The sequence below is a fragment of the Lacerta agilis genome, chromosome 10 (genome assembly GCF_009819535.1).
Source record: "Lacerta agilis isolate rLacAgi1 chromosome 10, rLacAgi1.pri, whole genome shotgun sequence".
Classification (NCBI taxonomy): domain Eukaryota; kingdom Metazoa; phylum Chordata; class Lepidosauria; order Squamata; family Lacertidae; genus Lacerta; species Lacerta agilis.
In genome coordinates, this window is record NC_046321.1 from 25,430,695 (window position 1) to 25,441,912 (window position 11,218).

The 11,218-nt window shown below is 43.8% G+C and overlaps 1 protein-coding gene across 1 annotated transcript; it reads left to right on the forward strand.

Moving 5' to 3' along the window:
• The first annotated feature begins 223 nt into the window (after positions 1–223).
• On the forward strand, positions 224–9,712 carry HMOX1 (heme oxygenase 1). The gene is made up of 5 exons (XM_033162437.1): positions 224–496; positions 1,574–1,694; positions 6,267–6,758; positions 8,211–8,319; positions 9,388–9,712. The coding sequence occupies exons 1-5, from the start codon at positions 477–479 to the stop codon at positions 9,513–9,515; spliced, it is 870 nt and encodes a 289-aa protein (XP_033018328.1). The 5' UTR covers positions 224–476; the 3' UTR covers positions 9,516–9,712.
• The last annotated feature ends 1,506 nt before the right edge of the window (positions 9,713–11,218 follow it).

Sequence of the window (11,218 nt, forward strand, 5' to 3'; positions counted from 1 at the left end):
TTGCATGAAAACAGTGGCAGATATTCATGAGTCCTTGTACTAGTATTCCATAGAATATTCCAGGTTAGCCTGATTTAGAGGGAAGACAAGGAGTTAAAACCAGCCTGGGCAAAATGCCCAGGATTCTTGAGAGAGATGTCTCTCACTTGACATCCTGTTGTTGTGCTTAGTTGTCAAGCTGCGTCAGCTGACTCTCCCTCCTCCCTCCCTTTCCCAGAGGAGGAAGAAGAGGGACGGGTTCAGCTTCCTCATCGAGGGGAGTATGTGCGCGTGCATGTGCGTGGTGCAAGAGAACTGTACACTGAGGTCAGATGTTTCCTGGGCTGAGCACGTGACCTCGGAGTAAAAGTATAAAGAAAGATGCGGGGAGACCAGATGCCTAACTCAGTAGCTTCTCAGACTCTGGAGAGAAAGGGAGCAAGAAGCCGATAGTTAAGGAAGAGAAGAGAGCGGCCACAGAATAACAAGCGAGGAGAATGGCACAGCGCTCCGAAGGGTAAGTGGCAATCCTGGGTTGGACACAATCCTTTGAAGGAATTTACACAGACTCTCTCAGGTGTTACGATTAGCAGCAGGGAGGGAGGGAGGCTCTTGGTAGGTCCACCATCCTCGGAAGTGCGGTGTGTGTGTTGCCCAGGAGAGGGCATTCTCTGTGGCAGCGCCTAGCACTCCTGGAAACCCTTCTCACCCAGATGTGTGCCGTCTGGCACCTGAATTGGTATGGCTTTCATCACATGCTGAAGATGCACCTCTTTACCTTAGCCTCTGATTACATATACACCGTACATATTATGCACATTATTTCTCCCGAGGAATCATGGGAATCTGTACAGAACTACAGTTCCCAAGCAACAAACTATAGATCCCAGGATTCTCTGTGGAGCAATGTGTGTGAAATGTACGTCATTTTGTGGGACCTACCTCTATTGTCAGATATTTTGATTTTGCTGTGGAATGGCTTCATTTTATTTTTCAAACTGGGACCTTGTGGTGAAGGGCAGAAGAAATCTCATGAATAGAGTACTTTTGCATTTGTACTTTTAGTTTTATATGGCATCACTGTTTCTCTCGACGCCTGCATGCATATAACACCTGACAACTGAGGCTAACATTTAATGCGTATGAAGAATTAGACTACTCATGAAAGCTTATTATATCAATATACATTTCTTATTTGTTAAAGACTTTGTTGTTCAGAGGCATGCCACTTTGGGGGGGGTAGTATCTGAATTGCATATTTCTAGTTGCATAGACGCCAAACATTCAAAGCACATTCAGAATATCTCCCCTCCCAAGAATCCTGGGAACCGTAGTTTGTTAAAGATGTTGGGAAGTGTAGTTCTGTGGTGGGTAAACTACAGTTCCCAGGATTCTTGGGGGGGGGGAGGTGTGCTTTAATTATATGGTGCGTATGCAGCCCCTTGCTGAAGAACAAAGGGGTCCATTTTCTTGTCAGGAACTGAGGAAGTTAATTTATCCTGCTTTGCCACAAACTGCCAGTTTACTTCTATGCAAAAGTGCTAGTATGTAAGATGCTTAAGTTAACACTGAATTTCCCCCCCTCCCCCGCCAGAATGTCTCGGGACCTGTCAGAAGCCCTGAAAGAAAGCACCAAAGAGGTGCATGCGCAGGCAGAGACCACAGATTTCATGATGCGTTTCCAGAAGGGGCAGATGTCAATTCATGAATTCAAGGTACTGTGCCTGTTTTTTATTCCAGAGCAGAGGGGGGTGGCGGGGAAGACTTTAAACACCTCCAGGAGTTTTGTTTTACAATCAAGCGGTATATACTTTTTATGAAATCAGTCAATCAGTGACTTGAGGTTGGGATGCTTGTGCCAATTCTGGGTGTAGGTGGAGGAAAGCGGTACCAGTTAAATAGCGTGGAAACGGATTCATCTAAATTAATAACGTGCTGTGATGTAGTGCCCAGAACTTCAGTTTTAAATTCCAGTTGGGAGAATACTGCTCATGCAACTAGCAGTTCCTAGGACTACAAAGTCCAATTGATTAATTGATTAGATCAGTGGTTCCCCGTTGGTGGCCCACGGACCCCAGTGGATCCGTGTAACCCACCCAGGGGTCTGTGGCACCATTTGCATAACAAAAACTACCATAGATATATCAAAGTAGGGGGTCCATGCCTTCACTTTTGAAGAAGAGGGGGTCTGCAGTACTTAGCTAGCTGAGAACCACTGGGTTAGAATGATGGATGGAATAATGTTTTTAACTGTAACTTTCAAAAAAAAGTTTTTCACTGCAACTGCTTTTAAATGGTTTTACTTGTTTTTACTGTTTTGCATTGTTTTTTGTTTTTAAATTATGTATTTGTTTGCTGCCCTGAGCTCCTTGGAGAGGAAGAAGACTGGTATATAAACCCAGCAAATAATAATAAATTAATTGATTTTTTAAAAAAGGATTTAATTTACTAAAAAGGTGCCTCCGATGAATTGAACATTTAAAAAAAAGATTTAAAACAAGCTTTCGTTTTGTTTGTTTTTAAATGGCAAGCACCATCTAATAAGCCTTGTCTATCAGATAGAAGAGAATTGATTGCATTCATATTTCACTCCTCCTCCAAGGAGCTCAAGGCAGCACACATTTCCTTAGGACCCTATGAGGTCGATTAGGCTGAGATAAATTGTTCAGCCCACAGCAGGGTTTGAAGCAGAGGTCTCCCGGTCCAACTCCAATACTCTTAAGGGCTCCCAGCTTCCTGAAGGGGGGCGAGGGGAGGCCAAGAGGAGAAGGAGAGAGGGGGGAGAGCCTAAATGTATGGGTCGAGAGAAAGCAATGGAAGGAAGAGGAGGAGGAGGAGAAAGAGGAACAGAAACCATCAGCAAATGATCTCTTCAGACCTCTGCCCTGGCAAGAGCAATCTGGCCTTCGCCTAGCAGTCTGCTGGGGCAGGGGAAGGAAGTGGGGGGAAAGAGGAGGGAGGGAGAAGAGGAGGGGCAGAAAGAGAGCAGAAGAGTGGGGCACACTGAGAGAGAAAAGGGGTGACAAAAAGAGAGAATATGGGCTGTCCATCCATCCCACTTTTTGCTCTAGCCCCCACTCACTACCAGCTTTCCCCACTACAACAGTGTGAGCCCTGACAGATCACTCCAAAGGGATTGCATCTCTTGACAGAAAGATTTCCTAGCCCTTCTCTAACATTTAGATCATACTGGCACTCACAGAAACTGCACTTTTTACATTTCCTAGGCGTGTATTGCTGAACTGCTGTATTTTCATTCTGTTTCACGCCGCAGGCAAGGGCATAATTTTCTGGGTTCATTTCGGAACTTGAGCAAAATCTGCCTTCCAAGTGTGCCTGCCTGAGCTACTGGAACTAGCTAATTAAACAAATGCTAATGAGCTGAACCTTCTAGTATAACCAGTTAGAGGTAATTATTAGGCATAAGTCCTGAATGAGGTGGCACAAAGCACAAACACAGATTGAGCAAAGCCAACAAGGGGGGGGGGGGGGGAGGCAGCAGCAGCAATGGTGAAATTCTGGAGAGGTGACTTGTACATTACCCAGCAAAAACACAGTTATTATTGCCATGAGATTTCCGTTCTTTGTTGATTGTCTGGTTTCTCTTACAACAGACCAATGTAGTAGGCAGGGAGAGCATAAAGATGGCAGGTCATAAAGAGTTGGTTCAACAGTCCATTGCTTTCTGAAATTTATACACACACACACACACACACACACACACACACACACATATATTGAAGCAGAAGATACTGATCTCAACCATGAAAACCAAACCAATTCTGGTGCTTAGGAACATAGGGATGTGCCTTATACTAGGCCAGACCAAGCTTAGAACTCTCTACATTGACATTCTCTATGGTTTCAGACAGGAAGTCTCTCTCAGCTCTATTTACAGATGGCAGGGACTTCCTGTCCACAAGGTCTCTATCCCGAAGCTATGGCCCTCCCTCAAGTTCCGAAAGATTATCAGACATAAAAAATCCATGTCAAGGGAAGGCGATCACACAAATGTGGAGAGAAAGAGAGAGAGAGAGAGAGAGAGAGAGAGAGAGAGAGAGAGACCATTTGACATGTGTGTGGTATCAATTTTTTGCTTTTGGTCACTTTGTGGAAGCTCACAATGGTGACCTCTTCTCAGGTGTGTGGAAATCCAGGTCTTAAAGGGCTTTATATAGGTCAAAATGCACACCCAGTCGCCATCCGGGATGTGCAATAATAGCCTGCACTGCTGGTTGACTAAAGAGAAGTTTTGTGTGAAGGAATTTAGGGTGTGTTCATAAAGGCAGTTGTGAACAGGCTCAGATGCACCATCCCTATTTGACTTTAGAATCATAGAATTGTAGAGTTGAAAGGGACCATGAGTGTTATCTAGCCCAACCCCCTGCAGTGCAGGAATCTTTTGCCCAACGTAGGGCTCAAACCTACGACCTGGAGATTAAGAGTCTCATGCTCTACTGACTGAGCTATCCCAGCTCACACTGGTGGCTTCATCCCACTGTGCTGCTCTTTTGCCCAACTGTGCCATAATCATCACATAGAGTACAGGGATCCAGAATGGGATGGACAGTCCAGGCAGCTAAACTAGTGCTAGACTCTCTCTCACTCACAGTGCATGTCCTTTGCATTCTCCTTGCCTGCACAGATGCTGAACTGAGGTCAAAAGAAGCTGTAGAAGGGATGTGTCAATAGCCATAGTTACTATTGAGATGAATGGGAATCATGCAGCTATGAAACAGAACTTCCATGTGAGAGCCCTTTTGAGTGTGGGTCTCAAAATACTTTCCTCAAATGGTTGGGCAATGTGTTGCTGCATTGCCTTGCTTACTGTGTTTAGCTAGGGTCACTTCCAGGCAACCTGTTCATCAAGCATTCATCTTGAATTGTTTGCACAAAGCTTGTGGGGTTGTTATATATTGGCTACAGTGAACATCTGTTTATGGAGTAGTTAGATGACCTTGCATCATGCAAATATTACTCCAGAATTTCCAGTTCATTTCTTCCCACCATTTACCTTATGGAGGATGGAGGAGAGAGAGTGGGCTTTGCTCCATATCGACTGTAATGGTGCAATCTGAATTTACTGGCATGTGTTTGAACCCACAACATATCAACAGTCTGGAAGCACCTTAGATCTTTCATGGAACTTGGTTAATGTTTAAAATGTATTTAGTTGTGTGTGTGTGTACGTGTGTGTGTTTTGTATTTGCAACAGGGACAAAAAGTACTTTACCAGAGAATTTGTAAAGCAGCAACGTAGAAATAAGTCCAGGTGCTTCTATAAAGCTACAAAGCTGGTGGATTTGACAGATTTGCTGTGTTGTATCCAGTGGTGGCTTTTTGCTGATGGAAAATTCACTTGCACAAAGTGGGGCACTCATAAGTAGAGCCCAAATAGATCAGACCAATGTCTCAACTAGTTCGGCTTCCTGTTCTCACAGTGACCAACAGGATCCAAGTGCAGCAGCAACTTAGATTTTATCATTCCCCCCTACCCACTGCGGCCCAAAGTTAAGAGAGATCAATGGAAAGTGGGTGCCCCACCTTGTGCAAATGGAAATGTTTTCTGCTAGGGCAAAGCCAGCATTGGATGGTAGGGCCAGCCCTGCACTCCATGTTCAAGCAGATGGAACTACTGCCATCCCATCTAATTCAACCCTGAGGTGCCAGGGATTGAATATGATAGGTTATATACACAGAAGTGTATACTTGATTCTGACCAAACTAAGCCTCCTGGAGCACAATATACATCAGAGCACAATATACACCAGGAGGCTTAGTTTGGTCAGAATCTAGTATATGCTTCCAGAGTTAATGCTAAATACATGACTTCTAGTAAATGAGCCACCATAGCCACTAGAGGACCATGAAAATTTTTGTCCTGAGCTCTTTAGACTCTTCTACAGTTCGAAAGCACATCAAAGTGCAAGTAGATAAATAGGTACCACTCCGGCGGGAAGGTAAACGGCGTTTCTGTGCGCTGCTCTGGTTCGCCAGAAGCAGCTTAGTCATGCTGGCCATATGACCTGGAAGTTGTCTGCAGACAAACACCGGCTCCCTCAGCCAGTAAAGCGAGATGAGCGCTGCAACCCCAGAGTCTTCCGCGACTGGACCTAACGGTCAGAGGTCCCTTTACCTTTACCCATGTACTATTTGAAACCAAAGGGGCACATTGGTTGCCAGATGCAAAATATATTGGCATTATTTTCAGCTCTCCTACCCCACTGTACTGCAAAAGGGAGACTTTGGAGCTAAGCTTCTCCCCTCCCCTCCATCCTTTGTTTCAGCTGTACCTGGCTTCTCTGTACTACGTCTATGTGGCCCTGGAGAAAGAGTCTGAGCGGAATAAGGACAACCCAGTCTATGCCCCTGTTTATTTCCCAAATGAGCTGAATCGCAGGGCAGCTTTGGAGGAAGACTTGGAGTATTTCTATGGGCCCACATGGAGGAAGGAGATCCAGTGTCACGAGGCAACTCAGAAATACGTGGACAGGCTACACCATGTGGGCCAGTACAAACCTGAGCTTCTGGTGGCCCATGCTTATACGCGTTACTTGGGAGATTTGTCCGGGGGTCAGATTCTGAAGAAGATTGCCCAGAAAATGTTCCATCTGCCCAGCACTGGAGAAGGGCTGTCGTTCTTCAACTTCCCTGGAGTCACCAACATCAGCAAGTTCAAGCAGCTGTATCGAGCGCGGATGAACAGTCTCCCCATGGACTCAGCTACTGAGGAGAGAATACTTGAGGAGGCCAAGAGATCTTTCCTGCTGAATATAGAAGTGAGTAATCAGCTAGCTACACACTCTTGCCATGAAGCTCATAACTCTCTTGAAAGTCACAATAACATTTGTGTTGACACTCTTAGGAGATGGTGAACATTTCCAAGAGCTGACCGAGCTTCTTCTGATTAGAGATTTATTTTTGTAAGGTGAATCAGGGTCATTGAAATAAGGCATTTTTTTAAAGTAGGATCAATTACAAAGCAATAAACTAACCTTTGACTTTTGAACAGCTCTTCCTTAGCCTCAATGTTGAACAAAAAGAGAAAAAATAGGAGATGATTATGATATTGGTAATGGGGTATGGTAGAAGCCAGTTTGAGAACAAAAAATGCAGGCAGCTGTGTTGGTCTATTAGAAAAAATCCAAACAGAAACAGTGTCATAAATACCTAATACTTGTTCCAGTCTTAAAATGTTAATTTGGAACATTCTTTGCAGGCTACATCAACTTCCCTGGGAGTAAGCCCCATTAAAATCAGTGTCACTTACATCTAAATAGACATTTATAGGATTGAACTGTAAGGCTGAAATCTTAACTCCACTTACTTGGAAGTAAGCCCCACTAAATTAAGGATAATTAGGTAGACATGGTTGCTGTAAGTTACTTTTGCATCCATAGAATCACAGGTTATACTAAGGTTTGTTGGGACAAAAAGTGGTGGGCACAGTACTTTTGAAAATCTAAAAGGCAGCAGCTATTTGAGTCTGTCCTAACTGGTGTTTGAGATTGCTGGCAGGCTGTGATTTATCTTGAGTCCAGCTCTTCCAACCTCCAAATTAATTTTAAAAAACAACAGGATCAACATTTGTCAGTGAGCATTTTAAAACGAAGTACATATGCAGTTGATGGATGGCCCGGTTTATTATTTATTTCCCTCTCCAGAAGGAACTAAGAAGTTCCAATCCCTTTAAGATCAAAAGTTTCTTCAGTCTGGAGGGTTTAAACTAGAGCCAGCTCACTTTTTGTTTGGCTGCACACACACCAACCATTTAAAGAACATCCTTCAGAGGATCCTAGGAACTGCAGTTTACCCTTCACAATGCTACAATTCCCAGCACCCTTAACAAACTACAGCTCCCAGGATCCTAGAGGGGAAATGTGTGGTGTGTACATAGCCTAGCTTCCTGATGCAACTGGTGCTGTCCCTACATCTTTCTTCATTTGCAACTTTCTCACATAGGGATACAAACACACATGTATGCAATGTCCCCACCAAGGACCAGCATTCATACCCTTTGTACAGTATATGACACTGGAAGATTTGCTTGGTGTTCCTCAGCAGGTTTATAATGAAAGGTAGATGTTCACATGCTCCAATATAAAGGATGAAAGCAAGTGAGGGAGATTGGAGGACCTTCAAACTTTATTAAGATGGGTTGTGGTGGTGGTTTGCAAAATCCTAAAAGGGGAAAGAGTGCTTTTCAATAACAAAACGGTGATCTATCTCAGGTGTTCAAGGAGCTGCAGAGACTGACAAGCCAAGGGGAAACCACAGAAAACCTCCGCCTTGAGGAACCAAAACTAGACCTCCGCACAAGAGGATTCAACAGAACTCACAGTAAGAGAATTTCTTAATTTGAGCCATTCCTCATCTTCCAGCCACACTGACTACAGCAATCATCCTAGGAAGCTGCCTTATCAGAACACTGATCCATTTAGCTCAGTTCTTCCTATTACATTGACTGGCAGCAGCCCTCCAGGGTATCAGGCGGGTGTTCTGAGCTACAGCACTTTCCCGAGACAGGTATTAGTGCTGGCATGGGTCTTGCCATCAGGGGCATCTGACCCTGCCTACTGTGCTCCCAAGCCAAGCTCCCTTCCTTTTAGCCCCATTAATAATGGAAAGAGGAGTGATTCCTATCATAGCCACTTTTCATTAGAAAATATGTGCTGACCCTGCAATTATCATTAATAAATTCTCGTGAGGTGCTTCAGTGTTTGATATATATTGAAAGATAAGAAAGGCCCTGCTCACAGCCTCAGAATGTAATATACATGATATTAAAGGGAAAAAAGGAATGGGGTGGGAAGAGGAAAACAAGCATTGAAGCAGCTGTGGCTCCATAGGCTACCGGATGGGGGTCAGATGAATGTCCCCTTTGCCATGATGAACTTCCTGAGAGGCAGGGGGTGCAGCCTCCTAAGGGCCCCAGGACACCTGGTTAGTGGAAGAGGCCAAAGTATTATTTTAAAAGTCTATCCTTCTCTCACAATCCCTCCTTCTGCCCAGCTCCCTAGGGTTTCTGTGCTGCAGAATGCACAACACAGTTCTTTAAATGAAATAAGATTCCACCTTGTTGAATGAGATTTATGCCTATAGATGCACATGTAGGGCTGCAAGCCTTATAGTTCTGAAATGCAGCCAGAAAAGTCGCTATGCTGACTCTCCCTTTTGTGGAAACTTTTGCTTTCTTTAACCACTCGCTTGCAAGGCTGTGTCCACCCGGCTGGCTCAACTGCACCAGCGCTCTGTAATATTGATCTTCTTGTATCATTAATCTCTGGTGGCTGCTCTGCTCAGTGTACCTGCCTCGCACCCAGTGACGGCATCAGCGTGGCTGGAGCATTGCTGAATGTTCTAGAAACGAAGCTCCCAACCTGACCAATTTCCATTCTCTTAATATAGGTCCAAAGGAAAGTGATCGTGTGCAGATGAGGCATCAGCAGATGCTACCCAGCACGCCGCTCCTGCGTTGGGCTCTCGCCATCTTCTTCTTGGCAACAACAGTCGGTGTGGGCTTGTATGTCATGTGAGCAGAAGGAACCTCAGCCATGCCTTTCACCAGCACCTGCCTCATCCTGAACTAACAGACCTTTCCTTCGTGGAAGAAAGCCTGCTTAGATAGCCTAACTTGGGCAATCTGAGCTCAGCTGTTCTCACACCACTAACTTGACAAATGACACGAAAAGACTCTTAAAAGACTTTAGAAAGTCAAATCAAATGCTGGTATTGAAATGCGAGAGGGAGCCATAAAGACTGATAACTTGCCAGCTGGGACAACTGAGGAATAAATGTTGCTCCTGGTACATTGCCTAGTGTTATGTCATAGTACTGTCTTACTGCAGACTTCAGCAACCTGATCCTGCCCCCCTGCCTCCGATATTTTGGACTACAAGTCCCAGCAGCCCTAGCTGCTACATGCTGGCTGGGGATGATGGGAGTTGTAGTCCAAAAATCTGATGGGCACGAAGCTGGTCCAATGTTGTGTTGCTTGCTTCTCCCTATCCTGAGACAAAAATGCATTGCTCAAACTATGATTTTATGTAATAATGTTTCTGTTTTATGTAATGATGTTTGTTTTTGAAATGCATTTGTACCTCGGCCCTGTATTTTTGGGGGGGCGGGGGTGGGATATATTCTCTTGCATCTGTAACTTGCCTTTTATAAATTATGTGCTCAAACATTAAACCTCCCTGTGAGTAGAATGAACTGTATGCGTCTGATTTTAATGTTTTATCAAATTGTGAGTAGAGCATTTTTCTTTTCCTGTGTACTATATTAACTGATGCTTAAAGGATATTGGGCTGATCAGCGCTCAGCCTCAAAACTAACTCACCTTTGTGTCTAAAGGCAAAACTGTTGAAACTTTGTTTGTGTTTATTTTATTTATTAAATTTCTATACTGCCCTTCACCCAAGGATCAGAGGGCGGTTTACAATATAAAAACACAAAAATATTTAACATAGTAACAAACAAAATAATAACCCACAATTTCTTATTTAGAAAAAAAAATGCAGGCCCTGTGTGCTCAGCACTGGTCTAGTTTGCACATGACACTAAGCCATGGTTTATTAAATCATGGCTTAGCATTAAGTGCCCAATGGTTTCACTGGTTTGTTTACTGCTAGCAAACCATGATCTGAATCCATGGTTTGCTGTTAATTTATGAACCTTGGCTTGTTTTAATGATAGTTTGGTTTTACATGCAAACTCATCACCCTTAATTAACCATAGTTTGTTTAGCCACCCACACCATAGGCACTCACCAAGCTACAAAGTCACAAGGCAAGAGCAGCTAGAAACATAACAAAATTTTGGAGAAACAAGCAATGGTTTGCTTGATAGTCTGTTGGACAATTTGTGGTTAACTTGTAGTTTGTTAAGTTGGTATTATTTGCAAATTAGTTCTTTGTAAAATCCCTGGAAAGCTAGGATCGACATCCATTGTTTAGGAACAGGGTGATGTGTTGCTTCACAAGCACCTGTAATCAAGAAATTTGTTTAGTAACCATAAATGTAATGTTAATAGCTATTCTGTCTAGTAGTTAGTGTCTGTAAAGGAGGATTTACCACCCTAAAGAAATTTACAATACAGTCAAAACCTCGGCTCCTGAATGCCTCCGTTTTGGAACAATTCGGCTCCCAAACACCGAAAACCCGGAAGTATGGCTGGAGTTTGATTCTTTCCATTAATTCTTTCGTACTAAGTAACAGTACAGACTTGAGGTGGGTTAAG

Bases quoted from the DNA above. Each gene is read 5' to 3' on its own strand.
- HMOX1 (XM_033162437.1), top strand. From the start codon at position 477: ATGGCACAGCGCTCCGAAGG. The intron at 1,695-6,266 runs GTACTGTGCCTG...CCTTTGTTTCAG, and splicing joins TGTCAATTCATGAATTCAAG to CTGTACCTGGCTTCTCTGTA. The intron at 8,320-9,387 runs GTAAGAGAATTT...CTCTTAATATAG, and splicing joins AGGATTCAACAGAACTCACA to GTCCAAAGGAAAGTGATCGT.